The sequence below is a fragment of the Acomys russatus genome, chromosome 16 (genome assembly GCF_903995435.1).
Source record: "Acomys russatus chromosome 16, mAcoRus1.1, whole genome shotgun sequence".
NCBI classification, from domain to species: Eukaryota; Metazoa; Chordata; class Mammalia; order Rodentia; family Muridae; genus Acomys; species Acomys russatus.
The window spans coordinates 27,691,978-27,713,789 of record NC_067152.1 but is presented as its reverse complement, the minus strand read 5'-3'; the positions used below and the strand labels follow the sequence as shown (position 1 = coordinate 27,713,789).

Genomic DNA, 21,812 nt, shown 5'->3' with positions numbered 1-21,812 from the left:
CCATCACATATCTTCCTCCTAAGAGATTATTGGTATCACTCATCTCTAAAAGAATGCAGAGATAAGCCGGGCGTTGGTGGCACATGCCTTTAACCCCAGCACTTGGGAGACAGAGACAGGTGGATCGCTGAGAGTTCGAGGCCAGCCTGGTCTACAGAGTGAGTCCAGTACAGCCAAGGCTACACAGAGAAACCCTGTCTCGAAAAACAAAAAACAAAAAACAAACAAACAAAAAAAAACACTGATAAATAAACATGCAGTTATATCCTCATTTTTAGTTTTTATGTTGTCTTTAAAAAATTCTCTTTTTTCATTTTTTTTGGGGGTGGTGGTGGCTTGGTTGTTTTGTTTTGTGAGGCAGGGTCTCCCTGTATCACCCTTGATGCCCTGGAATTCACTCTGTAGACCAGGCTGGCCTTGAGCTCAGAGATCTGCCTACCTCTACCTCCCAAGTGCTGGGATTAAAGTCATGTGTCACCACACTGGACTGAATTATTTTTTATTGATGGGTATGGGTCTGTGTGGTGTATTTGCATGAGTGCAGGTGGCCACCAAGAGAGCATTGGGTCTCCTAGAGTTGGAGCTAGAGATAACTGTAAGCTCCTAGTAAGGATGCTGGGAACTGAACTTGGGTCCCTGCAAGACAGTGCACACACTTAGCTACTGAGCCATCTCCCCAGCACCATGCTTTCATCGAGAACAGTGCTGAGAACCGAACCCAAGACCTTGTACACGACGGGCAAGCGTCCTATCCCTGAGCTGTGCCTCAGGTACTCTGTCAACCACCAAGTCACATTTCTGGCCCATGGTTTTGTGGGATAAGGTCTCACCATGTAGCTTAGTCAGGCCCCTAGCATGGAATCTGGGATTACAGCTGTGCACCATCGCGTCCCTTTGCATTCTCCTCCCTTTAAAAACACAAATGGGGAGTAAAGGATACACATTTCCGCATGCCCTTTCCTCTTGAAGATTACCTCCTATTGACATGTAACAGCTTTCAGTTTAGTTGGATTGCAGCATAAAGCTGTGGCACAATGGGGCTGGCCAGTCAGCTAGGGAATGACAAAGTCTTTAGTTTCCCGTCACTTGGTGTTTCTTTGTACCATCCTCTGTCTAGATCTCAGCAAAGACAAGCAGTGATGGGAAACTCTGAAGCAGACCCTACCAAGCCAAGCGGGTCTTTAGCCGACTCGGGCTCATTTGCATGCCTGCTTCTGATTGGACAGACCTCGTGTTGGGTCTGGGCGTGGGCCCCAGGGCTTTCTGTTTCTCACCTTTGATGTGCACCTTTAATGTGGTTCCTACCCTAACCCACTGTCCCAAACTGGCTACTGCAGGGCACAGAGGCCATAGTCGTGCAGAGCAGTGGAATCAAATAACCATTCATCATCATCATCATCCTGGCATCCCAAAGCCGCCTGTTGTCTCCATGCTGTCTTCCTGCAGAGTGCGCAAAGCAGGGGCCATAGCCGGGGCGACTCCTATTCCTGATCTGTGACCAACACTAGGAGACAGACAAGCCTGCTCCTCTTCAGTGAGACCTTGTATCGCATCTTGGAGACTTCTCCTGACTCAGGTCCAGGAGAAGGGACTGCAGCTGAGAAACGAGGGCGGTGGGAAGACGTAGAACATCCCTTTTGGACCGAATGGGAAATCCTAGTATGTAAGAGCAAGCAGGAACTCCAGGAGGTGCAGGGGACGGGGGAGGGGGGTGCGGAGAGGGGAGAGGAAAGAGGCTTAAGTGAAAAGGAATATGGATGAAGAATCCCTTCCAGGTCATCTGTAGATGAGATCCTACTTTGGGGTCTCTAGAGGGTTACCCTCATTGCAGGGTCCTCAAAATTACTATGAAAATTTTTAATGGAAGTAGGAAGGGAAAAAAGAACCACCTTGAAAAACAAACAAATGAACAAACAAACAAAACCCAGAGCCATTATTCCTGGCTCCTAGCAAGGCTGTTCTCCCGAGGGAGAGACAAGGAAGGGAGCAGAACAGAGAGGGGACATCAGAGATATGGGGACAGAAGAGGGAACCAGATTGCCCTGTGCACTGCTCAGCTGCTGCTCTGCTCCCCAGCCCTTGGCTAAACTGTCCATCCAGGGAGACGCTTAGTGTTGAGCAAAACCCCCATGGGAGAAAGCAGGGAGGTCAGGGGTACAGGTGGCAGCCTGGGACAGGCAAGCCAGGGGGTTGACCTCACAGGCCCTGGCATCCTGGTCCTCCCGGAAATAGATGGAATCGGCGGAGTAGAAGGAGGGGTCCTCATCAAAGAAGTTGTAGGGTCGGAGGAAGAAACCCACGCCATTCGCCACAGTCACCGTGTTGGGAATATCTTCTGCATGTGGGATGTGCAAAAACCCAGCTGTCACCCAGGCCACCAAATCCTAGCAGGAGAGAAGAGAGGACGGTGAGGTTTCTAGACACATCTTCCCTACATAGCGGCCTTTCAGGGCAGAAGCTATTCCTGAACCTACAGATGTTGACTCTTTTGTTTGTTTGTTTGTTTTTCAAGACAGGGTTTCTCTATGTAGCCTTGGCTGTCCTGGACTTGCTCTGTAGACTAGGCTGGCCTCGAACTCACAGCAATCCGCCTGCCTCTGCCTCCTGAGTGCTGGGATTAAAGGTGTGCGCCACCATGCCCGGGGCCGATGTTGAATCTTTTTAAAACAGTGTCTCCTTCAGCTGTCCCAGAAGTCTAAGCATAAAAAGCTCATCCTTTTACCCCATCGCTGGGGTACACACCTTCATGCCACCATCAGCTCACCTCGCCAGCAATGGTCTCATTGTTGATGAAGTCCGTGAAGTCCACAGTGGGGGTCCACGGGTCATTCTGGTTGAAGATGCTCGAGCTACTAGGCTCCTCCTCCTTTCTCTGGGTCACGGCCAAGCGGTACCTAGGAGGGCACTGGTTAGGTCTCCACGGCCTCTAAGCCCATCATTATGCCTGTTATGATGGACACAAGCTCAGTGCTCTGACCCCAGCTTCCGTTGGAGAATTCCTGTCACCACACTAGAGGATCATGCCACACCTCTGCCATTTCACAGTACACCCCACCCACCCCCTCAACAGAAAAGAGTTCTCTGAATCTGGCTTTGGTTCCAAGGATTTAAAAAGGACGCCACTACCCCTTCCCCCTGTGCACAGAGACAGGCAATGTCTGAAACAGTGTGACTGTTCCTGGGTCTCCCCCCTCTGCCCCTGCTCCATCCCAGTGTTCACCTCCCCATCCCACCCCTCCCCCATCACTCACCTCCCCCAGCTGAAGGCTTTCTCTATGGAGCTTTTCTGGGGCAGGGGCTCCCCAGGAAAGCTGAGTATCTGGATGCGGTAGCCTCGCCTATGACCCCACTTGTTGCTGTGGTTACTAGCCAGGTACAGGTAGCGTGGGGTGGCACCACCCAGGGGGAAGGCAGCCTCTTCTTCTGTCTCCAGCAGCTTCCGAGTCACCTGTAGCCTCTGTATCTGGTACTCAGGATGCCAAGGTACATTGGTGGGGACAAAGGTCATGTCCTCTGCCCAGGCCCAGTTCTTCATCCCTGTGTAAAGCGTGTGAGGGCTCATTCAACCACTCTGGCTGTTTCTGCATCTCCCTGACTTCAGAATAGGGACTAAAGACCAGCTCAGCACTGACTGGCTTCTTTGCTTCCTTCCCTGTCCCAAACTTTCCTTAATCCTTCAGACAAACCATTAACTTTAGAGCCGGGCGTGGTGGCACACGCCTTTAATCCCAGCATTGGGAGGCAGAAGCAGGCAGATCACTGTGAGTTCGAGGCCAGCCTGGTCTACAAAGTGAGTCCAGGATGGCCAAGACTACACAGAGAAACTCTGTCTCAAAAAACCAAAAAAAAAAAAACCCACAAAAAAACAAAACAAACAAACAAAAAAAACAAACAAACCAAAACAAAAAACTATTAACCCTGTCTTGAGGCCGGGGAGGTGGGGGTAGGGGGGATGGAGGGGTGGGGAGGGGGAGGAAGAGTGGACTAACAAGGACAGAGGGTACTGCTGTGACCTAGTAAGAGTTCTGAGATATTTCATACTCAGAAAAAAAAAAATCAGATGATGACTCAGTGTAGGAATTAAAAAAGAGAAAGATGATCTTCAGGAAAACATGGAACCTTGGCTATCTCTGTGACCACAAACTCCAGGAGCAGTCTGGAACTCTCCACAGCACCCCATATACCCCTGCACTAAAGCAAATGGTGCCCAGAAAGAGATGAAAAATCAGACAAAAACTGGGCAGTGATGGCACACGCCTTTAATCCCAGCACTCAGAAGGCAGAGGCAGGTGGATCGTTGTGAGTTTGAGGCCAGCCTGGTCTACAAAGTGAGTCCAGGACAGCCAAGGCTACACAGAGAAACCCTGTCACAAAAAAACAAAAAGAAAAAAAGAAAAATTAGAGAGAAGGAGGGCCTCTCTCCCTAAGAAATGCAGAGTGGCAGTTGTTCAGAGACTAGCTCGCATGCACAGAGACTCAGCCAACCCAACTTCCGGTGCCGCAGCACCACTACAGGCCGGACAGAGCTGAGTTGGAAAGCAAACAGCTGCTTGTTTGAACAGAGACTTATGTAAGCTCAAGGGACCCTGTGAAACCAGAGCTTGCCTTCTTCCTGAGGTTAGCTATTTCCCAAGACTCTCTGGCAGCTTTGCACCCAGCTAGGAAGCTAAGATAAAACAAAACCAAAAAACAAAACAAAACCAAAACATCCCAAGAGCCCAAAGGGAAGCATAAAACCCCAAATCTTTATTTCCTGAGTAGCCTACACAAAACCCAAAGCAGGGACCACACTCCCCACCTGGAGGGCCCCATCTCCCTCCGAATGTCTAACCTGCCACATCCAGGTCCACTTTGAAGTGAGCATTGTGGGTGTGCACCGTGCCCAGTGTGTGCTCCCCAACTTGGTTCCCAAACTTCTCACCAGCACCGAAGAAGAACGCTGAGCTGATGTAGCCGGTGGCGTGGAATTTGACTTCTATGGCCCCGTTGGGGTGGAAGACCATGTCCCACACATAGTCATAATTGAGCAAGGTTGACACGGATCTGACCACAAGCACCGTCTCAACCACACCCCCAAAATAGTAGGAGTAGAAATCTGAGTGGTGTCGCCGTAGTGGGAGGCCCTGGTTCTGTTCAAACACACAAAACGCATCACGTAGTGTCTTGGGGGCCTGAGATTCCTGAAGGAAATGCCAGTCCACATAGGTGGCGAGGTAAGGGCAGTCCACTCCACGGGTCAGGGGGGTAGAGTACTTGCCAATGCCAAAGTTACCATCCATATAGCAGGTCAGCATTGCTGCTGGGGTGTTGCCACCATACAGGGCTATGGCCTCCTGGACACTGATTTCATAGGCCACCCTCTCACCTTGAAAGCGGATATCAAAGACCCTTGGCCCCGTGAAAGCTCCAAGGCCAAAAGTAAAAGTCCACAATGAGGAGGTCACTTGGCTCCCCTGGACACTGAAGCGGGGTCCCTGGGGATGGAACTGCAGAGGGGGTGCTGGACCTGGTGGCACTGAAGATTTTAGGGACCAGGACCCACCTGTGCCATTGTCTGGGATTAACATCACATTCACCAGACTGGCCTCAAACCGGTCCTCCAGCTGAGTCAGACTCTCGTAGTAGCGGCCTTGATAGAACACCTTCTCGATGGTCCACAGGGTAGGATCCAGGGCCTTGTGGTCTACCAGCAACTCCAAGCCAATGGGGTGTAGGTAAAACCCAGCTCCTGAGAGGTTGTAATACAAGACAAACCAGGTGGCCCGGTCCCCTGATTGCAAGCCACGGGGGGCTGTGGTCATTGCTACCAAGTTATGCTCCTGTTTTTTGTAGAAGCAACAGTGATGGAGGAGCCCAGAAGCCTTGGGTAGTTCTCTGTGGAAGATCATCTGGTTGATATCTTCATATTCTCTGGCCAGCACAGGACGCCGATAATAAGGCAGGGGACCACCGTGACGCTCCACAGTCACATCCCGCATGTAGGAGGGGTGAGGCAGGGGACCCACCACCAGCTCACTCACATTGGGCTGGGGTTGTGCACCAAAGAAGATGATGGCCAGGGCCTCCCGGGCCGGTGGGGGGCCCCCTCTGTCCAGGTGGGCCAGGGCTGCAGCCTTGGCAGGTAGCTGCAGCTCCACTGAGAAGACACAGTTGTCCGAGGGTCGAGCCTGAGCTGCATCCACCAGCCCTGGCCCCAGGTGCTTGGTCAGAAAGCTCATCACAGCTGCCAGCTCCTCGGGGTTCAGGTCTGCAAACAGCTGGCTCTGGCCAGGGTGTGTCCAGGGCTGGGCACTAGGAGGAACAGAGGGGCAGTGGGGAGACTGGCTCAGTCCACCCCCATCTCCACTCCTGCCAGCTAGCAACACACAAACCAAGGCAAAAATGGTGATAACAGCCAGCACAAGAAGCACCAGGGTGGTCTTCTGGGTCATTGTTCCTTGAAGACTGACAGGCTTCTACCAGAAGCGGACTCCTCTCCGGCTGGCTGTGGAGCGGAGGGTGGGGAGGAGGAGGGAGGCTGGAGCCAGGGCTCGGGAGGCGGGTCTGAGCTGGCTGCAGTGATATACACAGACCTTACATGGCTCTATCCTCCAGCTTCCAAATCAGACTGCTCTCTGGGTCAGGGCTGGGCTTGGGGAGCTGGGGTTGCGGGAAGAGGAGGAGTCCAGTCTGTGCTTGGAAACCCACTGCCAGCAAGGAGCTGGGTCTGCCCCACAGCCCTGTGCCCCTCAGACCAAGTTCTTGCCCAGTCCCCACTGTTCAAGGGACAGATGCTTTCTTAGCTTTCTCTGTGAAGTGCTCTTTTGCCAAAGAAACCCACTTCCAGCCTCTTTCCCAAGAAACATTCCTTGGCCAGGTCTACCTACCCCCAAGCCCCATGATCTTTCTGTTGAGTTCTTTGGCCACAGTCCTTAATATTCTCCTGGGAGCTCTACATGCCTTAAAAAGCCAAAGAATAAACTGAAGTAAAAATTTTGCAAACCATTTTATTATTGATTACTCATAACAACCATCGCTATTAGATACACACGTATAACAGAAGCCTGGTATGATGTGAACACCAATGAGTTTTGATAGTTTGTGGGGGTTTTTTTTTGTATCCTGAAATACCATTTTTCATAAGTTACCATTCCAATAACTAGCAGGAGGAGTCAGGGTTAGCAGTGCACGTCTTTAATCCCAGCAGTCTGGAGGCAGATCTCTGTGAGTAGAAGCCAGCCTTGTCTACACACCAAGTTCCAGGACATCCAGGTCTACATAGAAAGACCCTGTCTCAAATACAAACACATACACACAAGCAACACAGCACAAAACAAAAAGCAACAGGAAGCAAGAATCCACCCACAAGGAGATGGACACCCAGGACGCTTTCTAAGGACCAGAGAGTGGGAACCTGGGGCCCAGGTGCTAAAACCACAGGGGACAGAACAGAGGAGGTGTGTGCATCTTGTCCTCCACCCCTGGGGTGTCACCACATCCTCAGGCCTATAAACCTTCATAGGAAAAGGAGGGCAAGTTGGGGACACAGGCTGCCAGCTGTGGGGTGCAGGCCACAGGGTTGACACTGCAGAGCCCGGCATCCTGGTCCCTCTCAAAGTAGATGCTGCCAGGAGAGAAGATAGAGGGATCTTCATCGAAGAAATTGTAGGGGCGGAGCAAGAAGCCCACTCTATTCCCCACAGTCACTGTGTTGGGGATGTCCTCAGCATGAGGGATGTGCAGGAAACTGGCTGTCACCCAAGCCACCAGATCCTGTAGGAGGAGGGAAGAGTTGGAGGCCTTTGGAGACAAAAAAATCACCTGCTAGCTGCAATTTTCCAACCTCCAGCCTCAGCATAGGTTCTGCCTCTGCCAGCCATAGTCCTGCCCAGACACCCAGTGACCTATGTGAGGAACAGGGCAGGGTGCCACTGTTGTGACTAATTCCCCTAGCAGGGATGCCTTTTATTGGACAGAGACTGGACAGCCAAGATGCCAGGAAAAGGGAAGGCTTCCTCCACCATCTATAAGCCACCAACCTCTCCTAAGAGGGTTTCATTGTTGATGAAGTCAGCAAAGGCCATAGTTGGGGTCCGCATGTCATTCTGGTAATAGATGCTGCTGCTGTGGGGCTCCTCCTCCTTCCTCTGGGTCACCACAAGCTGGTATCTGACCAGGAATTGTAGGTAGTGTTGGAAAAATCAAAGAGCTTTACCTGCTTGGAACCCCTTGGGATCAGACTCGGAGCCCATTTCCCAACCCGTATCTACTGGAATCTGAAGGCAGGTCCAGGATCTGTGAGTGCTGTTGGGGGCTGAGTCCTACCCTCACCCCCATGCCCAGGGCCTCCTCACCTCCCCCAGCTGAGAGCCCTCTCCACGTCGCTCTCCACAGGTACATGAACACCAAAAGGACTATGGATCTGGATTCGGTATCCACGCTGGTGACCCCAGGCATTGGTCTGATTGGTAGCCAGGTAAAGGTATCGAGGAAGGGGGCTCCCCCAGGGAAATGCAGCCAGGTCCTCCCTGCTCAGGACCTGCCTGGTCAGCTGGGGGCGCTGTAGCTGATACTCAGGGTTCCACGGGGCTGTTACAGGCTTAAACACCGTATCTTCAGCTACCACCCAGTTTTTCACACCTGTCAGGGTGAGGAAAAGGTGAGTTCCACACCAAGTGAGGTTGTCTGGATAGAATTCTTGGTCTCCTCTTTGATGCCTATAGCACTGGCCTGACCAAAGACATCAGAGTACCCTGTGCTGGGAGCCATGGGCACAGGCAAGTGCTAGCCTGGCTTTTTCCAACCTGCCATTTCAATAGAATAACCATTAGTCATGTGTGGCTATATATATTACAAATTCAGTTCTTCGGTCCTACTGGCTATATTTAAAGAGCTCAATATTGCTAGGCATAGTCATACATAACTAATCCAGCACTGGGAGGCAGAGGCAGAAGGTGACTGCAGTCAAGGCCAGACTGATCTACATAGCAAGCTCTAAGATAATCAGTGAGACCACACCTTAAAATAAAGAGCCCAAAACCATACAGTGACACCCAGCCTCAAACAAACTGGCAGTCACATATGGCAAGATACAAAATGTTTCTGCCCTCAGAGGCTCTTTTAGCATCGAGACGTTAGCACAGTTTGTTTCTGGTTCCCACTTCCTAACTCTCTACAGCAGATATAATTAATGCTGTTTTGGGACTATGCTCAATATGTGGAAAAGCACACCTGCTGACTGAAACACTCCTGTGACTATGAAAGGCTAGTCTTGAAGTGACCTAGAAAACCCAATCCCCTTCCACAGTCCCTGTACCCTCCTCCTAGCTGTAGGATCCTACTCCCTTGGCACAGGGGACACTTTAGATTCACAGCTTTCCACACCCAGGAGCTTCTTAAACCCTACTGCACCCCAATCCTGCCTCACCCAACACCAACACAGTACTTGATCACTTTTTTGAGGGTCAGGACATCGGGCTCCCTTAAATGTGACCATGATGAACACACACTACTGGTAGCAGGCTTTTTTTTTTTTTTTTTTTTAAGTTTTTAGAGACAAGGTTTCTTTGTGTAGCCTTGGCTGTCCTGGACTTGCTTTGTAGACCAGGCTGGCCTTGAACTTCCAGTGATCCGCCTGCCTCTGCCTCCCGAGTGCTGGCACTAAAGGCGTGCGCCACCATGCCTGGCTCAGTATCGGGCTTTTTAATGGCCAAAGATGTTGAAGAGAATTTTCCAGTTGGAGAGTCACAGTCCAAGTATGTCAGATTAGAATCTATGGCCACGGTGTTGGTCTTGGTTCTCCTACCCACCTCCACTCCTCACCAAAACCCCACAAGCACAAGTACAGTGTGCAAGGCACACATGCCAGGGCTTCACACTCAAGATGTACACTTAAGAAATCACACTTGAACAGCCATTTCCTGTCCCACCTCCCCTTCCTTCCTTAGTTTCCTTGAGTGTAATGGAGGTCTCTCTGGTGGATTTCGCTTCTTTCTGGCTCTGTGTCTATGCTTTTATGAGTTTGTTTTCTGTCCTCCACAGTACCTGCCAGGAGCAGCAAGCTGTCCATACTTGCAGCCAGGCTTGCCGTAACAGTGGACAGTCCATAGTGATGACAGAATAGGGTGGCCTTCCCCACACCATGTAAGTGGCACTCACTGCATTGCTGCCCCAACCCTGATACCCTCCCTCCCCAAGTACAACACACAACATGCCTACCCTACTGAAAGCTCTTCAGCCAGACTTCTGGTCACCACGCCCTCCCCACCCACCCTTAGCTCAAGTAGCAAGTGCCTAGCTCTAGCCCCATCCAACTTCCACAGGGTCAATTCATACCCCTAGAGGGTCCCTCAAGGTTAAGGCAGTCAGGTACAGCCATTACATTTAAACTAACTTCACAACTGCAAATCTGGGGGCGGGGGAGTAGGTGGAAGGGGGGTCAGAGGGTGGGAGCTGGGCAGAAGAGACCCCTTTTATCAGCTGTGACTGCAGATGCATTCAGACAATGTTCCTTCCTTTCCCACAGTCAGAGGGGTTAGAATGGCCTCTGTACCTTTCAGAGACCACGCCTTGATTTGGGGGCTTCCTGCCCTGTGCCCCATTTGTAACCTTCAAGCCTCGATCCAGGAACTCACCTGCCACATCCAGGTCCACTTTGAAGTGGAAAGCGTGTGTGTGCAATGCTCCCAGCACTCTTTCTCCCACACGGTTCCCAAAGAGGAGACCCTCAGCTCCTCCACTCAGGAAAGCTGTGTTGATATAGCCTGTGGCATGGACGCGTCCTTCAAGGGCCCCATTTGGGTACAACACAAAGTCCCAAATGTAATCGTAGTTGCCCACTGACGACACTGACCTGACCACAAGGCCTGAGCTGGCCAAACCACCATAAAAATGATCACCGACGTAATTGTGGTGCCTCCGAAGGGGGAGCCCCTGGGCTTCCTCAAATATGCACACAGCCCCCGGGAGCAGCTGGACTGAACCTGTGCCCACGAGTACATGGATGTCCACCATTGTGGCTTGATAGGGGCAGTCCACCCCGCGGACGAGGGCTCTGCTGTTTTTGCCAAGCCCATAGTTGCTGTCCAAGTATCGGGTCATCATTGTCTTGGGGGAATCAGCACCATAAACTGTCAGGCACTCCTGGACACTAACTTCATAAGCCACACGCTCACCCTTGAACCGAATATCAAAAATTCTTAAGCCGCTGAACACCCCATGGCCAAAGGTAAACGCCCAGAGGGGAGATACCACTGAGTTTCCCTGTACGTTGTACTGGGGACCCTGGGGTGAGAACTGAAGAGGGGGCAGAGGGTCAGGAGTCACTCGAGACCTCAGGGAGGAAGCCTCACCTGGTTTGGGTAGAGGAACCTGAACCACTTCTAGGTGGCCAGCCTTAAACTCCCATTCTAACTGGGCCAAGTCTGCATAGTAGTGCCCAAGGTAGAAAACCTGCTGGACCACCCAGTGGGCAGGGTCCAAGGCTCTGTGGTCCAGCAGTAGCTCCAGCCCCACAGGGTGAAGGAATATCCCGAGACCTGAGATGTTATGGTAGAGGGCTATCCAAGTAGACCGATCCCCGGGATGGAAGCCACTAGCAGTAGCATGCACAGGTGTCAAGGTGGAGCCATTGTAGTTCACGACAGAAGCCAGAAAGGTGGGTGCCTTAGGTAGCTCCACCTCTTTCAAGTACCTCCATATCTGAACAAACTCAGCTCCCAGCACAGGACGCCGATAATAAGGCAGGGGACCACCGTGACGCTCCACAGTCACATCCCGCATGTAGGAGGGGTGAGGCAGGGGACCCACCACCAGCTCACTCACATTGGGCTGGGGTTGTGCACCAAAGAAGATGATGGCCAGGGCCTCCCGGGCCGGTGGGGGGCCCCCTCTGTCCAGGTGGGCCAGGGCTGCAGCCTTGGCAGGTAGCTGCAGCTCCACTGAGAAGACACAGTTGTCCGAGGGTCGAGCCTGAGCTGCATCCACCAGCCCTGGCCCCAGGTGCTTGGTCAGAAAGCTCATCACAGCTGCCAGCTCCTCGGGGTTCAGGTCTGCAAACAGCTGGCTCTGGCCAGGGTGTGTCCAGGGATGAATTCTGGGAGGTACAGAGGAGCATCGAGGAGGCTGGCTGGAACTGCCTTGCCTGGCCAGCAAGGCATAGGCCAGAGCAAAGACAGTAACCAGAGATAGCACCACACACAGCAGCAGCACCTTGAGGTTCATGGTGGATGCCAAGCTACATCAGTCCTAACAGCAGTTGTTTTCCATTTCTGACATCAAGGCAGCCTTATATTCAGGATGATGGAGAGGAACGGCCTAAACTCCACCCTGGGGGCTGGACAGTAAATTTCCGATCTTGCTTTATGTAATTCTGTTCCAATTTTCTGCTCTGTGGTTTGGCTTAAGACATTACTTACACATGCATAACTTGTCCCTGTCCCCAAACTGACTGCTAATGCTGACTTCTGTCATTTACACCAGATGAGCAGGCATGAAGTAACAATGCTAAACTAACCTGTAACCTGCAATAGTTCTGAGAAGGCAAGTCTGATGCACAATCCCTTCCCTGCTACACACAAGTACTAACAAAACACCTCTTGGCAGAACTACACTCCAACCAACAGTCCCTGGACCCACTGGCCAAATCAGCACCGAGCATTCAGCTCTACCTGGGACCTAATGCAGTGAGAGCCTGACTGGAGGCTCAGGCCTTACTCTAACCAGTGAGAAAAGACTGCCTGAGTTTCTCAGCTTTGTGTTCAGACTTGTACAATGACTCTAAATTGTGTAGCCTTAAAGGAGCTACTTATCCTCAGTTCCTTGCCTATAAAGGCACAGCAGACACGGTCACTTATGTCTATAATACCAGCACTCAAGAGGATTGTGAAATCAAGGCCAGCTAGGCTACTTAGTGAGTTATAGGTCAATGTAGGTGACACCCTGCCTTAAAAAGATAAGCATGGCTGGGCAGTCGTGGCACATGTCTTTAATCCCAGCACTTAGGAGGCAGAGGCAGGTGGATCTCTATGAGTTCAAGGCCAGCCTGGTCTACAGAGCTAGTTCCAGGATAGCCAGGGCTAGAGAAACCCTGTCTTAAAAGACAAATAAGCTGGATATGGTGGCACATGCCTGTAATCCCAGCAACAGGGAGGCAGAGGCATGCAGATCTCTGTGAGTTCGAGGCCAGCCTGGTTACACTATGAAACCAGTCTTGAAAAAACAAACAAACAAGCAAAAGATGAATAACTCCACAGGCAGGCAGAGCTGCTAGCCAGTGGCTCTAAGCTCTGGGACAGAACAGAGTAGACATCTCTCTACTACAGACAGTGAGAGTCTCTCTGGAACTAGAAGTCTACTTGCCAGGAGGGAGCTGATGATGCTTTATTTCAGAGGGATACGAGCTTCCTCTGAGCCCTCTAAGTCATTTTAAAGCAAGATCAGGAGGCCCCTCAAAAAAGTTACACTAGCATTGTGTAGAGATGCAAGTGTGTATGTAGAGAAAGGACAGCTGGATAGGGAAGCTGAGCCTGGGTAGCCCTCCCTACATGGAACCACAGCAGCCTCTGCTGGCGGCTCATGGGTATCACCAGGGAAGGACCAGGGATCTGGTGGTCAGACAGGCAGGCAGCTTTCATTCACCTTCAACACAAGCAGGAACCACCTCCTCCCTGCAGGTGGTGCTAAGCTTCACTCTTGCCACCAGGAAGAGAAAAGCAATAGCTCAACTAGCAAATGTACACACAACAGGCTGGCCAGTGTCTGTAAGGGTGGGTGTCTGAGTGCTCACATGTGACCATTATGTCCTTTAGTCACCAGAATACGGCACCAGGGTCTGCAGCTTTAGAAAGAGGTCAAAGTACCTGTATTTTTAATAATTTCTTGACATGGTAAAAGAATTTTACATTACAATCCAAGGGTAGAAGGTGAGGAGGAGCAGTGGAACAATCCAACGAAAAGGGAAACAGAAACACACGGGAGGCAGGAAGGGGTTTAACAGGAAGGGTCTGAGGGGCGGGAAGAGTACTGCCCAACTAAAATGCAATTGGTTTGTTACTGAGCACTATTCATGGGAAGAGAGCATCCTGACTCCTTTTCTAGAATACTGGGAGTGAAAATGATGCATCCCAGGTGGAAATATGATTGAAATCGGAAGACAGCGAGGAATCAAAGTCAAAGAGACACTGAGAGTCACTGGCAGGCTAACTGCAGAGATCAACTCTCACTTTTAGCTGGGGCTGACAGGGTTAACACAAAAGCTGTAGGAAGTGACCTCTGGAAGATTCAAGAGGAGGCAACTCTTCTATGGTTTGACCTTCGCAGCATATTTACACACGCACGAACACACACATGTGCACGTGTGTATGTGCACACACATATACACATGAATTACTGCTTTCCCTGGAAGCACAATACTATAAATACGAGAAATATTTCCCAAAGGGAAAGCACAGCGAGGAGCAACAGCCTCTGGACCTCACAGCCGCTCTTGCCCTACCCAGTGCACAAGCTGGCCTGGGAGAAGGGCAAGCGGGGCCAGAGGACCAGCTTTTGCATAACACCAGAAAGAACCTGAGGCACAGAGCGTAGGCCCTCACAAGCCCTCTGCGGCTCGGCTCTTGGTTCTCCTTCAACTTACCCTGGCACCAACGGCTACATTATCAGAAGAGGGTGGCCTGGGACTTTTGCCTGGGTGGATGACTGAGACAACTATCACCTGCTGAGGTGTTGTGTGTAACAGGGGCTGAGGGGTGGTGTGCAGGAAGGAAGGCTATGTTCTATAATGGAGCAGGAAGCATGTATACATGTCCTTATGCGTGTGTACATGCACACACGAGTGTGTGAAAATCCCAGTTATAAAAACATCCAAAGGAGCTCTAAGGACACAGCTGAAGGCCTAAGGTGCCCTCGTCACGGCCAGGCCCCACTGGGATGAACGTAGGTGGAAAGCCCAAGGCATCACCAGGGCAGCTGTGGTAGGGAGGACCCAAGGTCCCACAGAAGCAAGAGACACTAGCCTTGTGACAGGAAGAGATGTCCCTTCCACCTCCACTTCCCCAGTTCCTAAACGACACCTAACACTTTCCTTATAGTTCCTCCAGCGTTTAACCAACTAATCATTAAAAGGAAGAAAACACAAAACTTAAAACAAGGAAGGAGAGAGAGAGAAGGGAAGAAAAAACAAAAAAACCTCACAATTATTCTTGTGCCAATATCTTGCACAAACCTGGAGTTCTCCAGAAATTAGGACAGGCTGGGTGTGGGGTATTGGGGAAGGAGACAGAGGAGTTCCTGAGGCCTGAAAAAAGAGGTAAACACGTCACAGAACTACATGAGAGTTTCATTAGACTCTAACTAAAAACAGAGAGGTGTGATTACTATTTCCAGCCAGTTTCCCCATCACGATAGTCATGTAACAAACCAAGGCAATGTCGGTCTTGAGCCAGACTCACAGAGTCCCCTGGCCCTGGCCCTGGCCTCAGTACAGTGTCTCTGCATTGCTGCTCCGCGGCCGTTTGATCTTCTCAATATTTTTCAGGATCATGTCATGTAGAGTGACCTGGGACAGGAAAGAACAGGAAATCACTCATCTACTCAACCTCTGCCTCACAAAAGAGAGAGAGAGAGAGAGAGAGAGAGAGAGAGAGAGAGAGAGAGAGAGAGAGAGAGAATGTTCCAAGCAATTGTTACCTTATCCGCTCTCTCATCTAAGACTGCCTCCTTTCACCCTAAGCTGGCTCCAGCACAGACCGCAGAGAAGTACAAGAAGCCCCTTTAGGTGCTGCCTCTCTGCTAAAAATCCATTTTTGTAGTCAGGCATCAACCTCCCATTTCAGAAAAGAAACTAAAGTCTGTACCTACCACGACCAGGACCACACTTTCCAAACAGAAGAGACGGCTAGCAGCTAGGAGCAGGAGCTGCTCCTGCAAAGGATGACAACTAAGCTCCCAGCACCCATGCCAGGCAACTCACAACTGTATCTAACTCCAGCTCCAGGAAATCTGACATTTGACACCCTCTTCTGGTAACCACAGGCACCTACAGTCTCGAAAGTGCTAATACTGACACACATAGACATTATTTAAAAATAATGAAACAAAGCCAGTTATAATGGCATACATTTTTATCCCAGCACCTGAGGCAGTGGAACTGTTGAGTCTGACACCAACAGAGTGAGCAAGACCCTGACTGAAAAACAATCAACCATCCATGTACACCACCCCCACCTAGGTAGAAGAGACACAGCCAACTAGACTCCCTCAGTGACTTCATGGGCTCTATACCCAGCTGATGAGCAGCTTTTTATGTACCCTGCGCCAGCCTCAAATTCTGGATCCTTCTGCTCAATCTACTGAGTAGCTGAGACTATAGGCACCACCATAGCTACTGTATTTGTCTTATCTTGAACCCAGTTTTCAAGAAATTACTATAAAACTAAGAGAGGCCAGATAAAACTAAGAGAGGCCAGGACAACTACGGGCAGGGACCGACTGTACTCACATACTGGTTCCTCAGCTCTGAGATAATAAGCCGGAGGCTGATGTACTCTTTCTCATCAATCTCCGTGACGGTGCGGCGATAGTCTTCCTGTACGGGACGTGGGCAAGGCTAGTCTTCCTAGGCCCAAATGCCCACGGAAGCTCATTCCTGCTACTTCCCGATCCTGCCACCCACCTCAGACCACAAAGCCCCCACTTACCACATGGGGATATTTAGCTATTTTAGAAACCAATTTGGCTCTTGTAATATAATATCTGGAAGGAGAGGGGGGAAAAAAGAGAGAAGCTGATGAAGAGGACCCTGAACATGCTCCCACCTCACCAACTAAAGCACCTGGGTCCAGCCCGAGCAGCCCTACCTAGAAATCTGGTCCAGATAAGATGCAGCTTCACTCTCCACAGTCCTTAGCTCTGCAACTGTTTCCTCCTGGTGGGGGGGGGGGGCAGAAAAGGTGAGCCAAGTGACTTCCACATCCCCCTACGACAATGCCAAAGGCCAAGGGACAAGACAAAGCAAGGAAAGGACCTCCCAGCTTGCAATGTGGTCACATTACCTGAATAGACACCCCAAAGTTGTTCCCATCTTCTATTCTGGGAATCAAAAGCTGTACCCACATTTTGACCTAGAGTATGAGAAAACAAAATACACGTCTTTTCTACTAAAGTCATGAAGTACATGATGCTTGCAGTTGGGAACAGATGACAGAAACAAAGAAGTAAGGGACGGCGCCTCCCAGCCCACGCATCATTCCGCGTTCAAGTGGAGCTTTCTGGGTCATGAGCCCCTGCCTCACCGTGTTACATTTCTCAATCAGCAGCCGAATCTCAGGCTTTACTTTCTCAATAATATCCACCAACTGCTGGTTGCTTTTCAGCATGCCATTGGGCATCACGAACACCTTGGTTCCTGGAAGATAAGTCAAGGACAGAAATTCAGGGCAGCGGAAAAGTGAGAGCGTTCTTCTCCCTAGACCTAGAAGGTATTATGGTAACCCTGCCCCCCATAAAACTATTTTCTTTTCCTTCTTCTTCTTTTTTTTTTTTTTGGAGACAGGGTTTCTCTATGTAGCCCTGGCTGTCCTAGACTCCCTCTGTAGACCAGGCTGTCCTCAAACTCACAAAGATCAACCTGCCTCTGCCTCCTGAGTGCTGGGATTAAAGGTATGTGCCACCATGCCCAGCCTGTAATAACCTTATCTGTCACAATTTTTTTTTTTTCGAGACAGGGTCTCTCTGTGTAGCCTTGGCTGTTCTGGACTCATTTTGTAGACCAGGCTGGCCTCGAACTCACATCGATCCACCTGCCTCTGCCTCCTGAATGCTAGGCTTAAAGACATGTGCCACTATGCCTGGCTTATCTCTCACAATTCTAAATGACTCTACTACCCTAAAGGTATCAGGTACCAAACACTACTAAAGGGAGGAATGACAGAAATCTGGACTTCTGTGACAAAGTGCCTCCATGCACCCTCCTTGGCATCCACACTAACAGACCCTCCTAATATGAGAAAATTCCTGAGCTTCTGAAAACCAGATCCATCCGGCTTCCCAGGGATGCGAATCAGCAGCTGATTGGGGGGCAGCGCTTACCTTGGAAGGCCTCTTCACACTCATCCAATCTGCGTTTCTTGTAAGTGGGCTAAGGGTATGAAGAAGCAGGAATTAGCTGGCACTCAACACTACATGCCCAGAAGACACTGTACGAATAAGATTAATTCCTTTCTGGACCCTGTAGTTATCTTATTAATTTCTGCATGCATATCTTTTAAAAGAGGTTGTCATAACAAATGAGATGTAATCTGAACAAATTACTTTAAAAAAAGTAAGACAAAAAAAAAAAAAAAAAAAAAAAAAAAAGAGGTTGTCATGGGCTGGGTACTAGGGAGGCAGAGGCAGGCAGATTGCTGTGAGTTCAAGTCCATCCTGGTCTACAAAGTGAGTCTAGGACAGCGAAGGCTACACAGAGAGACCCTGTCTTGAAAAACAAACAAACAAACAACAACAAAAAGAGGTTGTCACACAGAAACTTAATCTAGTTGGGAAGGCCAAGTTTATAACAAATAGAACACTTTTTCATTTTGGTTTTTCAAGACAGAGTTTCTCCATGTAGCCTTGGCTGTCCTGGACTCACACTGTAGACCAGGCTGTCCTCGAACTCACAGGGATCCACCTGCCTCTGCCTCCCAGTGCTGGGATTAAAGGCATGTGCCACCACCGCCCAGCTAGAAGACATTTTTTTAAATGGCAGTGCAATGAGCCAATAGTGTGGCTCAGCAGGTAGAGGCACCTCCTGCCAAGCCTGACAACCCAACTCTGATCCCTGGGACCAACATGGCAGGAGAAAAGAGTTGGTATACCTCCTACCCATACACTAAATAAAGTCTTTGCTTTTTGAAACAGTGGAGGATAGGAGAAGCTCGATTTTTTAAAAACAGGAAGAAAAAAAAAAAAAAAAACAGGAAGAAGAAAGCAATCAAGGCAGGAAGAGGATAATTGAAAAAGTATGCATGAATAAAATAAAGACAGAGCTGGGCGTGGTGGCACATGCCTTTAATCCCAGCACTGGGGAGGCAGAGGCAGGCGAATCGCTGTGAATTTGAGACCAGCCTGGTCTACAAAGCAAGTCTAGCTCAGACAGCCAAAGCTACACAGAGAAACCCTGTCTTGAAAAACAAAACAAACAAACAAAAATAAATAAAGGCAATATTCATTTAGTAAACTCAGAATACTACCTTCTATATGGAGGAATGTTGGGAGCTCAGCATATAGACAATTGAGATGGTTTCTTCACTGCAGATTTATTTTGTTTTGAAAAGAGGATCCCAGGATGTGCCCCAGGTGGCCTTCAACTCACTATGTATCCTAGGCTGGTCTTGAACTCAAAATTCTCCTTCCTCAGGCAAACTGAGTACTGAGCCACCACACTCAGCTTACTTAATTATAATTAAGATAGTTCTGAAAGCTAGGATGGAGGTAGAGTATTTACATAGCATGCACAAGACCCTACGCTTGACCTGTAGGACAGGGAAAAAAAAAACCCAGAACCAGCAAGCCACAGGAACCTGTGGTATTATAACACAATGGAGACATGGAACTAATAGTGTCAGTGCTAGCTAGCATGGTGGCTCACACCTTCCACCCCAGCATTCAGGCGCAGAGGCAGGCAGTGTGAGGCCAACCTGGTCTAGTCTACATAGGGAGTTCCAGGCTAGCCTGGGCTACATAGTGAGCTCCCCTTCTCAAAAACAAAACAAAGTGCAGATTCTACAGAGGTACAGGAAAGGCAGGGACTGCAGGTATGCAGCAAGAATAGCTCCTCTTTCCATCCTAAGACACAACATATTGGACAGAAAAGTCTTATTCGAAAGCATGTGGAAAGCCAGGTGGCTGGAGGAGCCTGTGGCTAGCTCAGAACTAATTCAAACTCAGGCTGACACCGAGAGCGGCACTGACATACTCACCTTGCTAAAAATGAAACTAAAGGTGCAAAAAAGTATACTGGAGCTACCATACCTAAAACAGAACCCCAGCCGGGCGTGGTGGCGCACGCCTTTAATCCCAGCACTTGGGAGGCAGAGGCAGGTAGATCGCTGTGAGTTCGAGGCCAGCCTGGTCTACAAAGTGAGTCCAGGACAGCCAAGGCTACACAGAGAGACCCTGTCTCGAAAAACCAAAAAAACAAAAAACAAAAAACAAAAAAAAAAAAAACAGAACCCCAGGCCCCACAAGCACATCCCATATCCTCCGTCCGGCCCCAAGCTTACTGAGAGATAAAACGCTAAAAACACAAACTTAAATGCAAGACACTCACACCATCCAGTCCATCGTGGCTATTGGTGAGGAGAATGGGGTCGGGGACAGGAAGATTCATATCTGAGTGGATCTGAGTCAGGTCATGGATATTTAGGATTGGCTCCTGAAAGAGAGGCGTTCATGCCAAAACAGTATTAGTGTTAAGTTTAAAAATAAACAAAAAGCAGAAAGAAAAGGGAAAGGAGAGAGAGGTCAGTCTTGTGAAAGAAACAAGAGTGTTATATAGTACACAGCAGGACAGAATTAACACACAGTCTGCCCCATTTGTCACAATGACAGGGACCAGAGAACTAATTTAAAGAAATGGAAGTATCTCTCACCTTCAAAAAACTATCAAGTTCTAATAACTTCTTTGGGAAAAAATTTGCCACCAAGTCTTCTGCCTAGACAGAGAAAATACACCTGAATTAACAAACAGGGGATGGTCACACCCTGCGGATCTCTCTTTTGGGGAAACACCCAGTTTTTAACCAACACCCCCTTTCTCCTTTACAACACTCACCTCACTTGTGATCCGCTCCCTGAAAGAATCAACCTAAAATTAACAAAGAGATCGATTCAATACCTAGTGCCACAAGGGTACGGATGGGGACCCTAAATCCAGCTGTTTCTCCTTTACCTTGAAATTATAATGAGAAGATGAGAGGCCCCCAGACTGCAAATACTTTATTTTTTTGAGGATCCATTTCTCCATCTCAGGAGAGGATGCTGGGGTTGAAGGCCAGCACCTGTCAGTTCTCCCCTCCTGCCCCCCTCCCCTCCCCTCTCTTTGTCCCTCCCTCACTCCGGTTGTCTGAAACCCTCTGAATTTGATAAAACAGACAAAAGCCAGACTGGAAGACGTGAGCTCACAAACGTGCCAACTCCCACCCAGACTTGGCCTATCATACGCAGTAGGCCAACCTGCAAGGGCAGGGTCAGTGGCAGCGTCCGGGGGCGGGGACGTTGCTGGGGCGGGGGGGGGGGGGGGGGACGACGACTTCCACCTGTCACTAGCCTAAAGCACTGAGTCTAACACGTGTCCGCGGTGGAGTCCCTCGTGCGCCCCATCACTAGAAGCAGAGTAGAAAGCCACCTTATACCGTCCTCTCCAATGCCGTCTCCAGGGGTGGGGGGCTGGGTTGAGCGGGCGGAAGCTCGGAGCTGGTGTCCCCAGGGAGACAAAGACGACTTGGGGAGTGGGGGAAGCAGGTCCCACTGCCGGGGGTTCAAAGGGAGGGGATGAGGAGGCCGCTGCTGTGCCGCTACCCTTAAGCTTCACTTCCTGATCCACCTTCAGCAACGAGGCCATGGCCGGGCCGGGCCGTGTCCGCTCCGCTGGGTGCCGGAGGTGCTGTGGGCTCCGGGGAGGGCGCCGGAGGGGCCTGAGGAATCTCCGCTGCCCTCGGGACCCGGCCGCCCTCGCTGGCTTGCTCACCGCTTTCTCGTTCCCTCCCTCCGTGCCGGCCGGCCACCCGCCCGCCTGCCGCCTGCTGCCTGCTTAGCTCTCTCGCTCGCCCTCCCGGCTTTCGCCGCTCACGCCG

At 50.3% G+C, this 21,812-nt stretch overlaps 3 protein-coding genes across 4 annotated transcripts; all 3 read right to left on the bottom strand.

Annotated features, from left to right (window-relative positions):
* Nucleotides 1-1,983: 1,983 nt before the first annotated feature.
* On the bottom strand, nucleotides 1,984-6,657 carry Aoc3 (amine oxidase copper containing 3). The gene is made up of 4 exons (XM_051158690.1): nucleotides 4,832-6,657; nucleotides 3,252-3,537; nucleotides 2,765-2,894; nucleotides 1,984-2,384 (listed from the first exon to the last, which is right to left on the bottom strand). Exons 1-4 carry the CDS (start codon nucleotides 6,429-6,431, stop codon nucleotides 2,109-2,111), a joined length of 2,292 nt encoding a protein of 763 aa, XP_051014647.1. The 5' UTR covers nucleotides 6,432-6,657; the 3' UTR covers nucleotides 1,984-2,108.
* Nucleotides 6,658-7,124: 467 nt separating this feature from the next.
* Aoc2 (amine oxidase copper containing 2) lies at nucleotides 7,125-12,753 on the bottom strand. The gene is made up of 4 exons (XM_051158691.1): nucleotides 10,614-12,753; nucleotides 8,334-8,619; nucleotides 8,019-8,148; nucleotides 7,125-7,752 (listed from the first exon to the last, which is right to left on the bottom strand). Exons 1-4 carry the CDS (start codon nucleotides 12,199-12,201, stop codon nucleotides 7,486-7,488), a joined length of 2,271 nt encoding a protein of 756 aa, XP_051014648.1. The 5' UTR covers nucleotides 12,202-12,753; the 3' UTR covers nucleotides 7,125-7,485.
* Nucleotides 12,754-13,817: 1,064 nt separating this feature from the next.
* Nucleotides 13,818-21,812, bottom strand: Psme3 (proteasome activator subunit 3). 2 transcript variants are annotated; one of them, XM_051158688.1, is made up of 11 exons: nucleotides 21,541-21,812; nucleotides 20,792-20,826; nucleotides 20,610-20,672; nucleotides 20,288-20,392; nucleotides 18,067-18,115; nucleotides 17,271-17,383; nucleotides 17,031-17,099; nucleotides 16,836-16,903; nucleotides 16,677-16,731; nucleotides 16,478-16,564; nucleotides 13,818-15,535 (listed from the first exon to the last, which is right to left on the bottom strand). In XM_051158688.1, the coding sequence occupies exons 1-11, from the start codon at nucleotides 21,578-21,580 to the stop codon at nucleotides 15,455-15,457; spliced, it is 765 nt and encodes a 254-aa protein (XP_051014645.1). In that variant the 5' UTR covers nucleotides 21,581-21,812; the 3' UTR covers nucleotides 13,818-15,454. The 2 variants fall into 2 exon arrangements, with proteins under 2 accessions (XP_051014645.1, XP_051014646.1); XM_051158689.1 differs by lacking the exon at nucleotides 21,541-21,812 and adding an exon at nucleotides 20,909-20,983 and having other exon boundaries at nucleotides 20,792-20,824.